General features: G+C 37.1%; 1 protein-coding gene across 1 annotated transcript in view; it reads left to right on the top strand.

Moving 5' to 3' along the window:
• PCSK2 (proprotein convertase subtilisin/kexin type 2) overlaps positions 1-18,205 on the top strand; it is a 295,645-nt gene that overhangs the window by 265,874 nt on the left and 11,566 nt on the right. The window contains exons 9-11 of the mRNA XM_003758170.3: positions 2,988-3,203; positions 7,107-7,207; positions 15,305-15,532. Of these exons, the coding sequence (XP_003758218.1) occupies positions 2,988-3,203; positions 7,107-7,207; positions 15,305-15,532 (545 nt within the window). The remainder of the gene's footprint in view (positions 1-2,987; positions 3,204-7,106; positions 7,208-15,304; positions 15,533-18,205) is intronic.

Here is an 18,205-nt window from a genome sequence, read left to right as displayed (position 1 = left end):
AGGGTACTATATCTTTTTAATGGAGAAGATAGGTCAGGATTGAGAGGTTCCTACCTCTCCTCAGTCTAGTCACAACACTTAGCTGTGTCCTTTCTCATTTTCATTTACAAGTATCACCAATGAGTCTTTGCAGATAAAGAGCACATCACCATATTGGTATTTGTGGGGAAAAAAAATAATCAAACTTTCCAGTTTCTAATAATGGGAGACTGGATGCCATCCATGGATCTACCTACATGGTCCTTCTCCTTGGGGCAAGAATATTACTGGCATAAAGTGTCCTGCATGAGGGGCATTATTCTAACCATCATCAGGGAAGGAAGCCAAAAAAAAGGTGATTAATCATAGTGAGGGCAGGCCCAATTGTCACCTCTTATAATTTAATCAAAGCCATTTGGCAAGACATTGACAATATGTATTGGAGCACTTGGCAGTTAACTTATTCCTCCTGCACTGGGGCAGATGAAGTCTCAAGAGTATTTCATAAGCTTCATTTAGTGTTCTAAGCTATATTGTAGGTTTGTAATTTTTCATGAGACTGTAATATATTACAAATGAGGATCTACATAGGAAATGGAATGTAAAGTCATTAAAGAAATGTATGACTTAGGAGAAAAAAGATCAAACATTTGTGAAGTCAGGAGATAACTATTGTGTGTGTGCTCCATTGACATCTCCATTGACAAAGCACATGAAGGAAGTCCCTCCCTGGCAGATTTGTGAGAGGGCATGGATGAAAAAGGGGAAGCATGAGTGGGTTGTAATCTTCATTTTTTTTTTGTAGGATTTATCCACCATCAATTAGATTTTTTTAAATCCACTAATGTTCTGGATTATTAATGTTCTATCTTATGTTCCACACATATTGTTTTATCTCATTTCAAGAATACCATGGCAGCAAAAAGAAGCTCTCTTGGCTCACATTTTCTTTCAATTAACAATCACCTGTTTTCACTTTACAGCTCTCCACAGAAAAAATGAAAATGAAAAATGAAAAACAAAATCCTTGTAACAATATGTATATATATATATTTTTTTTCATACAAAACTAATCCCTACATCAGGCACATTAAAAATTTTCATCTTATTCTGCAAATTGAATCCATCTTCTTCAGGAAAAGAAATAATTAACTGGGTTGGGGGAACCTTTACCAAAAGTGTCACTAATAAAATTCTCATTTCTAAGATATGTAAGGAAATAATTTAAATCCATAACAGTAAGAGTCATTTTCTAATTAATAAATGGTCAGAGAAAATGAATAGTCAGTTTTCAAGGGAAGAATTCCAAGTTATCAATTGCCATATAAAATAATTAAAGAAATTTAAACTAAGTAATTTTGAGATTCTACCTAAAATCCCCACTTAAAGGCTCTCACTAAAAAGCCTTTCCCAACCCCTCTATTTCCTAGATATCCTGATATAGCATGTTTGCACATATTTATTTGTATGTTATAACTTTCCTTCTCCCCCCTCCTTTAGACTATGAGCTCCTTGAGAGTAGGAACTGGTTTTGCCCCCTTTTTGAGTATCCCCAGTGTTTAGCACAATTCCTGGGACCTAGTAGGTATTTAATAAATATTTATTAACTAAATGAAACGTCAAACCATCAGATTGTCAAAGTTAATGAAAAAAGGTTAAGGAGGTATGAAGAATGACAAATGTTGGAGAGACTACTGGAAAAATGGCACACAAATGTGGTACAGCATTTTTTAAAATGCTACCTACCTGTGGACTTTAGCTGTCATTACCTAGAACCTCATCTTGAAGTGGGGTTTAATGATAGTGATAGCTCATATTTATCTAATTCTTTAAAAGCCATTCAGAAACAAGCTCTGCTCATAGCTTTTACTTGTTCTTCCAAGTTAAAAACAGTCCAGATAAAAGCATTTCTGGGATTGAACTAATTTGTATTTTGTACCTCTTTTCCCATCTCTTGCTCAATAAATTCCATTCTGTTGAATGGAAGAAGTTTCTTCCCCATAGGAATAAATATGAGCTATCATCTTAACCACATCTAACAATGATAGGACATTCTGGTGTAATCCACTGGCCCACTCTTGCTAAGGGCTGAAAGAAACCCAACTGAATAGTTAAGCCTGTGTCTATATTTAATGTGAGACCTTTCCTCCCTCATTCAATTATAAATTACTATAAATAAAGCTCAAAGTCATGGGTAAATAGGTTTCCTTCCAAAGGATTATCTGGCCTATTCAGATTTGGGTCTGGAGAAGGATAAAGGTAGAATATCACTTATGGAAAGTGCTCTGGATTTATAGTCAGAGTCTAGTTCGAGTTCTGACTGAGGTACTTGATACCTGAAATATTTAGGAAAGGAAAGGCACTGTGCTAAGTGCTTTTTACAAATGTTATCTCATTTTATCCTCAGAACAATTCTGTGAGGTAGGTGCTATTATAATTGCTAATTTACAGTTGAGGAAAATCAGAGTAATAAGTGACATGTCCAAAGTTACATGGCTAGGAATTACTTGAGGCTGGATTTGAATTGTATCCATTGGGACAACTAGGTGCCAACAACAAAGAAAACTTTGTCTTCTCTGGGACAGTTTTTTCAACCATTAGGTGAGAGAACTAAACTTGGTCACCTCTGATACACTTTCCAACTTTAAATCTATGATTCTCTGAACTCATCCTTATCTCCATCTTTGACATTTCTGACTTAATTCTCATGTTCAAGTAATTTTTTTTCAGTTAGACTAGAATCTGACAGAGAAAGGTTTGGGTTGTTGTTTTTGTTTTTGTTTTTTCATGGAAGCCAAAAGATCCTTCTATGAGTGAGAGCTTTGGTCTTTAACCAGAGAGAAATCTTCAAACCACAAAGATCATTGAGATATAAAAAGGACTTTAATTCAAACTAAGCCCACTCACCAGCCTGGTGAAGGTCTGCCCCGTGGCCTATAGCTCCCAGGCCCTCTAAGAGTCTGTATTAGAAACTCTCACAAATCTGTTCTTTCCCCTTTTTCTCTCAGGGCCGTGGGGGCAAAGGCAGCATCTATGTGTGGGCTTCAGGGGACGGAGGCAGTTATGATGATTGCAACTGTGATGGGTATGCTTCAAGCATGTGGACCATCTCCATTAACTCAGCAATCAACGACGGCCGCACTGCTCTGTATGACGAAAGCTGTTCATCTACTTTAGCATCCACATTCAGCAATGGGAGGAAGAGAAACCCAGAAGCCGGTGTGGTAAGTGCAGAATGTGTATTGCAAAAGGATTCTCCCGGTACTGAGATTCAGGAGACCCTGGGTCTAATTCTGGTATTGCTACAAACTCCACAGGGTTACAATTTAACCTCATTCTAGTGTTACCACTGATTCCAATGTGTTGCCATTTAATCTTCCTGAGTCTCCCTCCCCATCAATAAAATGAGATTCAATAGATAAACATACACATAAAGATAGAATTTATATATGTTTATTATGTACTAGTCATTGTGTTAAGTGCAGAGGTCAAGAGAAAATCAAGGCAGCTCTTAAACTCAAGGAATTGGCATTTTTTAAAGATTTAGTTATATTGATTATTATTATTTATGTTATTTTGTAATATATTTTATAACATGCTGTCATTAATTAATTAAAATATGAAGACATACGTGAAAGCTCTTTGAAAGAAAGCTGTACAGCAGCCTAAGATATCATTATCTCCCCCTACTCAACACTTTCCTTGAAGGTGAACAGATGCTATGAGGATAACACTGTTCATTTTACCATTGATACCCCTACTGGCAAAGTGGGAACTTGGGGTTTGCATCTTGGGCAAAAAGCAAATGCTTTTACCAGAGGGAGCATCACATGTCAAAAATGTTAACACCACAAATGCCTTTTGTTAGGAAACTTTGGGTTTTTCATCTCTGTCCCAGTAACAGATTTGTAAAATTCACTCATCTTAATTTCATCATACATTAACCACTCTGAGCCAATCAGAGAATAAGGACATTTATTACCAATTTTATACACACAGTTCTGAAGCAAGAGATGAAGCAGACATATATTACCAATGTTTGTACATAGATTTAACTAATATGTATCTTTTTGATCAAACCATGGTGTTCCAAAAATCTAGTGGTAATCTAGAGATAGAATCTCCATAAAGTTGGGAGGGAATGGAGAAGATGACCTGACTAGAGTATAGTTGTATGACTTTAAAAGCCCATTTAATGCAGCTTAAAACTATGATCGCTTTAAATAATCAGGCATTGTGTTAGGTGAATTACAAATATTTTCTCAGTTGATCCTTGCAAGAACCCTAAGATTTGGATGCTATGATGAGCCCCAATTTATAGTTGAGGAAACTGAGGCAGACAGATAGGTGATTTATCCAGAGTCATACAGCTGGAAAATGTCTTCAAAAGAGCTTTAATACCTTAAAACTATATGGAGGCTTTTGGAACATCCTGTAGGATTATAGAATCAGAGAGTCTTGAAATTGGCAGGGATCTTAGAACTTATTTAGTCCAAAACCCTCATTTTGAAAATAAGTAAACTGAGGCACAGAATGGTTGTAGGATCATTGACTTAGAGCTAAAAGGAATATTAGAGCTTATCAAAGCTCAGGTCTTCCTGATTCTATTCCCCACATTCTATTCCCTGAGCCATCCAGATGCCTCTAATTTTATAGAGAAATCAAGGAAACTGAGGCAGACGGGCAATTTATGTAGAGTCACACAGTTAGAAAATGTCTTTGAAAGAACCTTAATAGATTAAAACTACATAAAGGCTTTTGGAACACCCTGTAGAATTATAGAATCAGAGAATTTTGAAATTGGTAGGGACTCCTTGTCGAACTCATTTAGTCCAAAATTCTCATTTTGAAAATAAGTAAACTGAGGCACAGAATGGTCATAGGATCATAGACTTAGAGCTAAAAGGAATATTGATTCTAGACCCAGCATACTATCCCTTGAGCCATCTATATGCCTCTAATTTTACAGTAAGTCAACTGAGTTTCAGAGAGGCTAAAGACTTATTCAGTATCATACATCTAGCAAGTATCTAAGGTGAGATTTGAAAAAAGTTCTTCCCAACTCCTTGTCCAGCACTCTATACTATATACCAAGGTACTTGTCCAAGGTAACACAGGTGGTAACAATGGAGTCAAAACCAGACCTTAGATTTCCTCTATACCAATATAGCTCTTTCTGTGTCTCTATCCCAATTATTGCTTTACATTTTGATCCAATGATTTCCTAACATTCTTTAATTCTAAAAAAGTCTCCCATTATATTTATTGGATCTACCCATATAGCAATGTTTCTATTTCCTCAAACAAATTTCATAGTGTATTTGGGGGATTAGGAGGAAGGTAACAATTCCTTGAAAAGAAAGGAGCACATTTATCAGTATTCAATGAGTGGAATGCTGTTTTTTCATAAAAGATAAATCTCCAAGAGAAAGGCTTGTCTGGCTTGTCTCCAGATACATAAAACACAGAGGCAGACAGGTCAAAGTCACTATAAAAATCTCAGATTTCAGATTGGGGAGGATGCTTTTTGAGATTATACTCTATAGTGATATTATTCCAAAAGAGGGAAGAGCTTTCACATCCAAAAGATCAATGCAGTAGCTGTATCTCAGAATCAGGGGCTCATTTTGCTGCAAAGTGCTGATCCTGCGTTCCTGGCATAGCTTTTGTTGGCTTGGAGTATAATTGAGATATTACAGATTTAGCATTGCAGCTTTATTATGGAGTCTTATTTAAAGTGAAGATTAATGGGAGAGGAACAAGCTCTCAATCGTTTGCTTACTAGTAGGCATGGAAAAATAAAAGAAAATAAAGGATTTTGAATCATTTCTGTTACCTCTCTATAGTAGAATGTTTGTCTTTTTCCAGACTGAATTTAGAAATAGAAATGTGTATACTCTAGAGACTTGTTAGGGAGATGAAATAGACTTTGAATCAGAAAATGAGAGCTCTAGCATTGGTCACACAACAGTGTGACCTTGGGGAAAATCACTTCAACATTTTTGTAGCCTCAATATCCTCATCAAAAAAAATGGTCATAATAGTAATAATTGTTTTACCTACTTCATTTGGGGTGTTGAGAGGAAAAACTATAAAACTCAATAAAAATATGAGTTACTGTTATTTTGCACTTGTACCTTTTCAGAGTCATGCTTTAATTTAGTAATAGGCATTTAAATTTTGAGTGTTTTGGGGTTAAAGAGAAAAAAATTGAAGCCTTTGCCCCCATAATTCTACATCTTTGGAATGATGCTTTTCTCTATGGGTACTTCACAAATCCATTAACTTGTTCTGAAAATGAAGGCAATGTGACTTCAGAAACAGAATTACTGTTTAAGTAGAGGGAGGTGTGGGGGAATGCCACTGCCCTCTTTAAACATGTCTGCCAAATGTTGCCATCTACAGAGCATCAGAAAAGATGGGATGTCTAAAATCTTATCTATAATTTTAATTAAAATGAGATCTTGCAAATTGGCAAGAAGAGTAGGGTTCAGTTCACTGTATGAAAATTCTTTGAAACTCAGTTTATTAGACCCCTTCCTAAGATGATTTACCTAAAATGGCTCACTTAGTTGGCTTGACACAGATCAATTTAGAAGAAACCAGATTTACCTTCTGGATTTCATGTGGATACTTGATTTAAAGAGGCTCTATTACTGATAAAGTACTACACAGGAAGTCAGGAAGACCTTTGTTCAAAGCTTACCACTGACACATATTAGCCATTTGGCCCTAAGCAAATCACTCTACCTTTCTCCGCCTCACTTTCTTCACCTGTAAAATGGGGATAAAAATCCTTGTAGTACCTAGCTCATGGAGCATCTATAAGGCTTAAATGAAATGATCTTTGTAAAAGTATTTGTGAATTTTAAAGCACAACACAAATGGCATTTTATTACCTAATTTTAATGCCCTACCAAACTAAATATCCTTGAAATTAGGCATTTTTCATTTCCCATTATTGGAAATTCAAATCTTTCTTTTAAAAAAGGAAAGGAAATATTGAGCAAATGAAAAAGATGTAAAATTATTCCCAAAGAGCCCCGTTTCTCTTCTCGTGCTCAGATTTCAAGAAAGAATTTCAGTTTGTCATTGTTCTACTCATGGTTTTCCCCCTTCCCTCCTAGGCGACCACGGATTTGTACGGCAACTGTACCTTGCGTCATTCGGGAACATCAGCTGCAGCCCCCGAAGCTGCTGGAGTGTTTGCCTTGGCGCTGGAGGCTAAGTATGTAAACAATAGATATGCCCCGTGTCAATTCTGCAGAGCTGATTCAAACACATCTGCCTGCCTGTTTATAAAGCTGTTCTTCAGACTGAGGTGGAAAACAAGCTGAGAGTTTATAGCTTGGCAGGTCCCAGAGATGGAAGATCAGTTTCCGTTTGGGTGCCTTTTGGGTAACCTTACCTAACAGTTACCACCAAAAATCACACGCGATTCTATGGGATTATATGCTGTGGTCTCTCTAGCATGAGGGGCTCCTCCACTCCAAGACTTAATTGAAATCACTCTCCTTACCCAGAATTCTCTCTTCTTACCCCTCTGATCAAAATCTCTATCTTATCCCTCTTCCTTTAAGTGCATATTCTACCTCTTCCATGAAACCATCAACCTAAACTCAAATTAATCTCTTAAATACAGCAGAGAGAATGGAACAATGTTAAGACTTGGAATTGGAAAGAACTAAGTTCAATTCTGTTCAAATATAATACTTAGCTGACAATGTGCAAATCATTTAACATCTCTGATGGTTTCCTCACCTGAAAATGGAGAAAAATGTATTGGTAATAGCTACTAAGAAGCTCAAATGAGAAATCATCTATGTAAGAAACTTTGTGAAGCTCAAAGTCATATGTGGGAGGGAGCACAGAGAGTTCTATGAAACTAAGAAAAGGATGGAATCTAGACATGGTGTATTTCTTGTCCAAGGGGCGATCCCTTTGCCATTGTACAAAGGAAGTCAAATAGCCTTGTACAGATACCAGAAAAACAGAGCAGAGAGAGGAAATGAAGGAAGTAGAAAGTTAAGTGAAAGCCAGATTAGGGTAGGTTTTACATAGCTGACTGAACATTTGACATTTGACCCTTAGAGGCCATGTGGAAGCACTGAAAATTTTTAAGTGGCAGAATGATCTGACCTGATTTTAGAAATATTAATTCATATCAGTGCAAAAGATATATTGGAAAGAGAACATAGTATCAGAAATTTAGAGTTACAAGAAATCTTCTTTTACAGATGAGGAACCTCCAGAGAGGTTAGAATTTGCCTAAGGTCCCTGAACTAGTAAGTGACACAGGCAACATTTGAACCTAGGTCCTCTAAGACTGGAGGCAATGATTAGAACTATTAGAGATAAGTCTCAGGTAAAGAGAAAGGAAGGGATTTAGGGGTAATTTAAATGATATAAAAATATAAGTGAATGATAAGATATATACATATAATGTGCATATTTCTATAAGCATACATATATATGTATATGTATGTATATATTATATTGTATATATATTATATTGCACTGTGTATATGTATATGGGTTGTAGGTGTATGTGTATGTGTATGTGTATGTGTATGTGTTTTGAAGCTACTGCAGTAGTCTAGGCAAGAGAAGATTACAATTGGAATTAGTCTATGTATAAAGAAAGGGACAGGTACTGTAAATATAAGTATAGCTGGCATACAGACAACCCCAATACCATGCCAAGATTATAAGATGGAAGGATTTGGGATTGGAAGGAATTTTTAAAAATGTTTTTGTTAGCCCAGCTCCCTCATTTTATAAATAAATGCCCTGAGCCCCATGGGGCTGCAGGTCAGGCAGGTAGGAGGAAATAGAGCCAAGAACAGAGAAAACAAGTCCTTCACGTCCCAGGACAATGGTCTTCCTCTTAAGTTCCCCCCTTCTCAGTGGCAATGTTTGAGCCTACTGTGCACTATATCCTGTGCTAAGACGGAACTTACAGAGAGACATGATACATGCACAAAGGCTTGCAATACAAAGATATATGTGGTGAATGCATGAAAAAAGCAAAGGGCTATTTGAAGGCCAAAGCTAGAAAAGTGATTCTTTGGGAGATCAGGGAAGGATTACTAGAGGAGGTGTCATTTAAGCTGAATATTACACAATGGGAAGGAATTTAATAGAGAGTATATTGAGTGCCCACAGTGTAGCATGAACTTTATTTCTAGAGTAGGGCATAAAAGGAAGGTAATGGTTTCATTCAAAAATAAGCTCAAATCTCTTCTACAAGAATCCTTTCCTGTTAATAGAGATGGTTTGGGGGAGGAGGGTAAGCAAAAGGAAGGCTATATTTAGATATAAAAATGATGTAAAATCAAATTATATAATGAAAAAGAAGCCTTTCCGGGCTACTTCTCCTTTTCTTCCTCCTCTTCCTCCTCTTCTTTCTTTCCTTCCTCCTCCCATCTCTAGTTCCTTCTTCCCAATATTACCTCCCATTTATACTGTATTTATCTCGTATGTACATAGATTTTTGCTTGGGGTCTGTCTCATTAGAATGTGAGAATCTAAGATTAGAAACAATGATTTTGCCTCCTCTCATATCCTCAGGGCTCATTACAGTGTTTGGAACATACTAAACACTTCATAAATGTTCACTGACTGACTAACTACTGGATTCCTCCTCACTGGAGGTCTACAAGTAAAGTTTAGATGACCCCTTTTGGGGGATATTGTAGAGACTGGACCAGATGGTCTCTGAAATCCCATTCAACTTGGAGAATATGTGGTTTCTGTTAATTCACTTATTTCTACCGTCTGTATCATAATTGACTCGTGGCAGTCAGTCACAAAAGACAGGTCAGCTGCCCTACATATGGCCTGAAAATTTAGCCTGGGACTATTGCAAAGTGTAACTTTCCATGTTCCGGAGCTATCCCCAATTAAACTATCTTTGGCATTTGAAAAAGTGGCCTGCTTCACTTAAAAAGGCATATTTGCAGGGGGCTGGAAATGATTCAGTCACTTTGAAACCATTTTCTTCTAGTTGAATATAACTTCTTCATAGAAAGAGTGATGTGAGGATTAAAGATTTCATGTGAATCCCAGGTCTCATCAGGCAGAAGGAAGTTGGTCTGATAGGCTATTTCTATGATTTTAATAGTGAACACTCTCCCAAATGCTTCACAATCTCCAGCTGAAGCCAAAAATAATCAGGCTGCTCTTAAATGTTTCTTTCTGCCTTGGTGGTCAGGAGTCGGTTTTTAATTGGGCTCCAGGGAAATTTAATGGAATAGCTTTCATCATTATCATGGAGAAAGAATTAGGAAGGAGAGACCTCAAACTGTGGGGAAGTAGGAAAAAAAGATATCCATTTAGGATAGGGTATGTCAAATTTTCTGAATTTTATACTTATTAATTCAAAGCCAAGGGGAAAAAAAAATGTAAGCTTTGGGGGAAGTTTTGTAGCCACTGCCCATGCTATCTGCCATCACTGGTACTACCCAAGGGCTTAGGGCTCCCTCTGGTGACTTTAGTCTCTGGATAACTCATCCCTTATCTTCAAAACTCCTCCTTGGAACAAATCATATGAACAGAGAATCTAGAGCTAGAAGATGCATTTGAGTGGGAGGGAATGCATCTTCATTTTCACTAACCTGTGACTGAAATTTAGCAATTCCTTCCAGTACAAATGTGTGACCACAAAAATTATTCTGAGTAAGGGTTCAAAGGCTTGTCCAAACTCCATTTTTAAGCATCAACTATATGGGAATTCCGATAAAGACAAAAAGAAAAACAATCCTTTTTTCAAGGAGCTTCCATTAGAGGGGATATAGCATGTCAACAGATAAGCACAGACATTCTAACTTATGCCAGAGAGAGAAAGATCCTACTAAGGGAATCAGGAACAGCTTCCTACAGGAGATGGCATTAAAAATAGGTCTTGAGGAGAACCTAAGAGAGAAGTAGAAACCCGGGAGAAAAATGTTATGAAGTCAGGAGAATGGATCCCAAATTTGGAGAGCTACAAGTAGACCAATTCTCTGAAATACAAAATGAATGAAAGGAAGTCATATGTAGTATCACCCCTGCCCCTCTCCTCATTCAAAAGCAGCCATGGTTCCCTATTACTTTGGGGACCAAATATAAAATTCCCTCTTTGGTATTCAGAGCTCTTCACAATAACTCTTTCCTACTTTTCCAGTCTTCTGACATCTCACTGTCTCTCAAGAACTCCTCACAAAGCCCTCCATCTTCAGACTCCAGGCATTTTCACTGGGTTTTCCCCATACTTGGAACTATCTCATTCCTCATCTCCACCTCCTGGCTTCCCTGACTTCCTTTAGGTTCCAACTAAAATCCCATGTTCTACAAAAAAACCTTTCCTGATTCCTCTTAATTCTAGTGCCTTCTATCTACCATTTATCTCGATTTATCTTCTATGTAGTGTGTGTGTGTGTGTGTGTGTGTGTGTGTGTGTGTGTGTGTGTGTGTTTATATTTGGAAGGAGCTATCATGGTCATCAAAGTCAAGCCCTTTATCTTAAATGTAAGGAAACAGCCCAGAAGAGTCTTAGTGAATTTTCTTTGGCTTTAGAGACCCTTCCCCATCAATCAAGTGCAATTTATTCCTGGACTTCTGCCTGAATTTCCTGAAAAAGTTGTGTTCTCCTTCCACTTCCAGCCTGATTCTCCTTCCGGCCAGAATCCTCAACAGTAGATCTTTCAGTGTCCCCAGATGCTCCCAAAAGAAAACTTTTTTAAATATTTCAATTGTGTTGAGTTAAACTAATGTTTAAGAAGTATCTGTTTGTACAGAGCCCTGTGGTAAATTCTGAGGAGATGAAACATTGAGCTAAAACATAGCCCTTGTTCTCATGGAACTTAGGGAAAAATGACTCATAAAGGAAGAATTATATTTCGATGTTTTGTGAATCTATAATTTCATCCACGTGGGCTCTGTTTCCACCAGGGCTGATTGAAACTCAGCCATACCACAACATATACAAAGTGATGAATGCATAAGATAGAAGCAAATAAAGTGCAATATGAGGTCCCTGGAGGAATAATCATTACAGATTGTGGCAATCTGAGAAGACTTCATTGAGAAGATGGTATTTACATTGGGTTCTAAAGGTCTAATTAGAATTCAATTGACTTAGAGGAAAGCATTTAAGGCTTATGGAACAGAAAGTGTAGGTCATATACAGAAGATGGAAAATAGTCCAGTTTGACATGATTAACATGGGAATTTGCCCGTGTGGCCTAAACATTATGTTTGCAAAGATTTTTGTTGAAATTTTTTTCATTCATTGTTCAGTGGGGGAGGTGAAGTGGAAGGTAAAGTGAAAGTAAAAAGAATGAAATAACCTTGGTGAGTTTGTATGCTAATGAGAAAGATAACAAGTACATATAAAAATAAATGTTTGTAAAAATTTTAAAATAAACAGTAGGCCAAATTAGGTGGAGCATAGAATGTCTTCAGAGCTATTTTATCAAAGGTAGACAGATATAAGAATGCCCTGTTGTGGAGATTTTTTAATGCCAGACTAAGTTTGAAATTTACTTGATAGACAAGAAGGAATTATTGAAAAGTTTTGATCACAAGAGTGATATGATATGAGGAAGAGGAGATGATAAAAGTATAAAGAATTGATTGTAGGGAGGAGAGAGTGGAGATGGGAAGAAATGTTAACAGAGTATTACATTAGTATGTACATTAGTACAGAGTATATTAGTAGTAGGGAGTTTGGAAAGAAGAGAATAAATAGTAAAATCTATCAAGGGCACAGAATTGACAATTTATAGCAAGTAATTTGGGAAGAAGAAGGAAATAGCAAGAGAATTAATCTATTAATCAATTAACAAGTATTTATTAAATGGTTGCAATGTGCCAGGAACTATGCTAAGAGAGTTAGGGACACATCAGGAGGCACATAAAGACCATACACTGCTGTCTCAAAGATTCACATGTCCAAGAAGTTTTCTGGACTTTCCAAATAACTCGTCCTTTTTTGTAGTTCTTTCTTAAAAGCCAAACTTTTTAAAATTTTGAGATTAAATGAATCAGAGTAACATTAACTATGGTTCAGAACTCTAGAACAATGAATTTGAGTATGTTTTGACATAATACCTTTTTAAATTTTTTTATTTGTAATCAACATTATTTTCTATTTAAATTTAAATTCTTTCCCACTCTCTTACCTCTTTTACCACCATTGAGAAGGCAAATAAGATTATATCAGACATATATGTGAAATCATGTGAAACATATTCTCATATTACCCATAATTCAAAAGCAAGAACAATAAAGAATGAAAATTATACTTTAGTTTGTACCCAGAGTTCATCAGTTCTTTTGGAATTGTCTTGGATCCTTATATTGATCAGAGCAGCCAAGTCTTTGAAAGTTGATCATGATTACAATTTTGCTATTATTGTATATAATGATCTTCTCAATTCACTTTACATCAGTTCAAATGGGTGTTGCCCTGTTTTTCTGAACCTACCCCTTATCATTTCTCATGATACAATTACACTCCATCACAATTATATGACACAATTGGGTTAGCCATTCCCCAATTGATGAGCATCCCCTCAATTTCCAATTCTTTACTACCACAAAAAGAACCTCCATAAATATTTTAAGTTATATGTCCTTTCCTCTTTTGTTTGATCTCTTCAGACTATAGACCTATTAGTGGTATTGCTAGGCCAAAAAGGTATGCACAATTTTATAGTCCTTAGGGCACAGCCCCAGAGTGTTCTCTAGAATAGTTGGAGCAGTTCACTATTCCACAAATAGTTCATTGCTATACCTATTTTTCCCTCATCCCCTACAGCATTTGTCATTTTTGATAGGTGCGAGGTGGTGCCTCAGAGTTGTTTTAACTTACATTTCTTTAGTCAGTAGTTATTTAAAGCATTTTTATGGCTACAGAGAGTTTTGATTTTTTTTCCTCTGACAACTGCCCACTTATATCCTTTGACCATTTATCAGTTGGAGAATGCCTTTTAATTTGATAAATTTGACTCAGTTTTATACTTAGTACATATTAGAGAAATAAGGGCCTTTATCATAGAAACTTGTAGAAATTTTTGATATTACTTTATTGTCTGTGTATTTTAGCAAAATGTAGCTTCCCTGGTTACCCCTTTTAATTAGATCTATTTTTGCTTTTGCTTTGTCTGAGATCATGATTATTAACCCTGTTCTTTTTAACTAGTTATTTTCAATGAATTTCTCTGCCTCTTTTACCATTAGGCCAATTCTTGCATTTCTTTTGGACTTGGGTCCAATCAGCATTTTTCTTTGAAGTTTTTTTTATAATTGTTTTCACATTGTTATCTTCTTTTGAGTTTATGCTTTGGTCTTTCCTATTACCATAGTAGATATTATAGACAAATTCTTTTTTGTTGTTGTTTTTTGCTCATTTTCCCAAATTGTTTCTTAACTTTGCACTTTATGTTCAACTTAGACTGTTTGCTTGGAAGTAGAGAATCACTGCCCCAAGCTTCAGGCTTTTTCCTCCTGCTTTTTTCAGAACTAGTTCTGAGAGTCTGCAAGTTTTTAGTGCTTCCAAAGTGCTATGATCCTGGGAGAGGCTCCTTCTGGTCTGTTCTCTGATCTTTACCCAGGAAGGACCCCCCAGCCCCCTGCAACACAAGCACTAATACTCTTTTTTATTGGAACGTGACCAAACTCCTTGTGACTAACTACCAACACTCCTCTCTGTCCTGGAACTGTGACCCCAGAACTGCATATGGACAATAGAGCTGCCAAAGAGTGCCAACTGTACCCAATACCAGCAAAGGGTCCCTCGTGATCTCTTTTGGACAGTTGTCCAATCTCTTTACTATTCCTGAGCTGAAAGCTTCCAAAACTGCTGCTGTGGCCATTGTTGCTGCCACCTTGTATGTGAGTTCCAGATAGGTTTCCACTCCAGTGTCATAAACTTTTGCCAACCTCCTAATTTTTCTTAAGCCATGAAAATGTCTAATCCTGACCTTGTCTCTGTTGCTCCAAAATTTGATGTGAGGTGTTATTTTATAGTTGTTTGGAAGGGAATATTGAAAAAATTGAGCTGGGGCCACCTCTAATCCACCATCTTGGCAATTCAATAGCTTTTAATTCTATTCTTAATTACAAAAATTATTTGACTTCTACCTACCATCAAAGAGAATTCTTAAAACCAATAACATTTTTGGAAATAGAAAATGCTGAGCGTCTTGTCAGTGAATGATAGATTTTCAGAGATGACATGATTTTGTCATTTGCTTGTTCCTATTTTATCATGACATGACCTTTTAGGAAAGAAGTATTTAGAGTTCCAACCCTGATACCCTTTCTCTGTTTCCTTCTCCAGTCGGGAACTCACATGGAGAGACATGCAGCACCTGACTGTGCTCACATCCAAAAGGAACCAGCTTCACGATGAGGTCCATCAGTGGCGGAGGAATGGGGTTGGCCTGGAGTTCAATCATTTGTTCGGTTATGGGGTTCTTGATGCAGGAGCAATGGTGAAAATGGCTAAAGACTGGAAGACGGTCCCTGAGAGATTCCACTGTGTTGGAGGTTCAGTACAAGAGCCTGAGTGAGTAAGGGTGAATGTCTGTTCACTTCCATCAATGTTAATAAGCCCCCCAGAAACCAAGGAGCATAGACCATCAGTGATATTGGAAGGTGTCAGTGTACTTTTTATTCCCTGCATGTGAAAGAGCTTCCTTCATTATAATGCAGAAATAACTTTGGAGGTGCTTCAATATCTGATCAATGCAATCTTAGACTATATTAAGAGAAGAAGATTGTCTAGAATGAGGAAAGAGGAAATCATTATGTTCTGCCCTGCTCAGTATATTTCATTCAACACAACTGAGAGTATTATACAAAATTATGTATATTATACCTTTGGAAGAACCTCAATAATTGGTGCAGGATATTGAGTGCTAGATTTGGAGACAGAAAGACCTGAGTTTAAATCCTGCCTTAGACACTTAGCAGCTCTAAGTCCATAGAGAAAAAAAAAATTTAAACCCCAAATCTCAAGATATCTTACAAGTTTTCAGTGATCAAAAGTTATATTTCTTTGGGCAGAGTATACATATAAAAAAGTATTATTCCCCGTGTGAACAGAGGGATAGGAGGGAGGAAGGAAAGAAGGAAAGAAAGAAAGAGAGAGAGAGAGAAAGAGAGAAAGAATGATAGAAAGAAAGAAAAAAGAAAAGAAAGAAGAAAGCTCAGAACTGCCTGCCTAGGAAGAAATAGCTTTTTACAAGAGCAATGCTTTGGGGATCATAAGACCTAGCTTTAAAGTCTGCCAAAACTGGCTCTTGGACTCAGACCTAGGTTCAAATCCTGCCTGATACTTACTAAGTGACCTTAATCAGATCAAACTCCTTGTCCCCCAAGAAGTTTGGAGGAGTTGGTCTCAGTGCTCTCCTCTACTCTGCATTAGTGACCCATCCCAGGAAATCATCATGCTTTTCCCCTTCTTTTCCATTCTACTGGGGCACGCAACAGGCACACAGATAAGTAAATGCAAGCTAATTTCCAGAGGCAGAGAACACTAAAGATTTAAAGGGACCAGGAATCCCACATAGGGAGCAGCCAACCCAGTCCCTCATTGGAACCATGAAGATTCAGGGCAGAAGACGTACTGGGTGGTACAGTGAATAGAGTGGTGGTCTTGGTGCTGGGGACTCCTGAATTCACATCCTGCCTCGGACATTTATTTGCTCTTTGTGGGCAATTCATTTAACTTCCTTTGGTCTTAGATTCTCTTGAGCTACAACAAGGTGGTTGTAGATAGTGGGTAGTAAGTAGTAGAAATACTAGTTTATTGATCTGCAAAATGGAAATAATAATAGCCCCTTCTCCAAAGAATTGTTGTGAGGATTAAATGAGATTATAATAAAGCACATTATAAACCTTAAACTGATAGATATATACATATTTGCTAGCTATTATTATTATTACTGTTATAAGATAATGAATTAATAGACACAGAGTCTTGACTCAACCATTGTTATTATACATTATTGTGCTTTGGGAGAGAGGGAGAAGAGTTGCAGTTTTCAAGGTCCTTTCCCCACAACTCTGTGAAGTAAATGGTTTAAAGATTATTAACTCCTTTTATATCAGGAAACTGAGAGGTCAAGTAATCTGCCTAAGTCACCCAGTAAGAATCAGAACAATCTTTGTGAGCCCAGGGACAAATCTTCATCTCATCCTGAAGGAAGATAATGATAACCATAGCTAATATTCACATAGCACTTTAAGGCTTATCAAAAATTTTACAAATATTTTCTTACTTAAATTAGATTTAAACTCAGGTTTTCTTGACTCCAGGTCCAGGGTCTATCCCCTGCACCACCAGCTGCCTATGGAAGTGGAAATAAACATTTTCCATTTCTGATATAACCAAGTCATTTTTGTATCAGTCTCTCAGCTCATTGATTTTATAAATGGGCTTTCAATGTGTATCCACAGACGATAACTACTCTAATCATATTTTGTAGACAGAAAAAGAGATTTTCTTAGCTTGTGTTTTGAAACCTTTCTTTTCATAGTAGTTATTCCATTTGGCAAAGTAATTAGTGATGCATTACAGTCCCCATAATTTATCCCCAGATGAGCAGTATTACTCATAGCAAGAACACAACTTCAGGATATCCTGCCTCATGCGTCATTGTCCTCATTAAGCTGTTCAGGCTAGCCCCACTCAGATATCTGGGAAGGGCAGGAAGCTCATTACAGGCGGAAGACTCCAAGCTTCTCTGGCCATCCTTAGCATAACCGTAATAATGTCTGCTTGCTATTTTACATATCTGAGAGGCGCTGCTACTTTGGGAAACACAGAGAGTTGGAAAGTACCTGGAGGAAAGCAATCCATTCTTTGTATTTCCCAACTTAAGAGAAATGTTGGACAGATAGCCAAAAAAATCTAGCTCAACTAATGTTTTAGGGGCAGGCCGGTCTACTCACATCTCCATATCTATAATATGGAATTTTTACTTTTGCTGTTATTGATGTTTAGTCATTTTTCAATTCTTTTTGACTCTCTGGGATTCCATTTGGAGTTTTCTTGGCAAAGAGACTGGAGTAGTTTCCTTCTTTAGCTCATTTTACATATGATGAACTAAGACAAATAGGGTTAAGCGACTTGCCCAGAGTCACACAGCTAATAAGCACTTGAGGTCAGATTTTTCCTGACTCCAGGCCTGGCACTCTATTCACTGCACCAATTACCTACCCCAGTGTTTATACT

Source organism: Sarcophilus harrisii, chromosome 2 (genome assembly GCF_902635505.1).
Source record: "Sarcophilus harrisii chromosome 2, mSarHar1.11, whole genome shotgun sequence".
In the NCBI taxonomy this organism is placed as follows: domain Eukaryota; kingdom Metazoa; phylum Chordata; class Mammalia; order Dasyuromorphia; family Dasyuridae; genus Sarcophilus; species Sarcophilus harrisii.
This window is presented reverse-complemented; position numbering and strand designations above follow the sequence as displayed.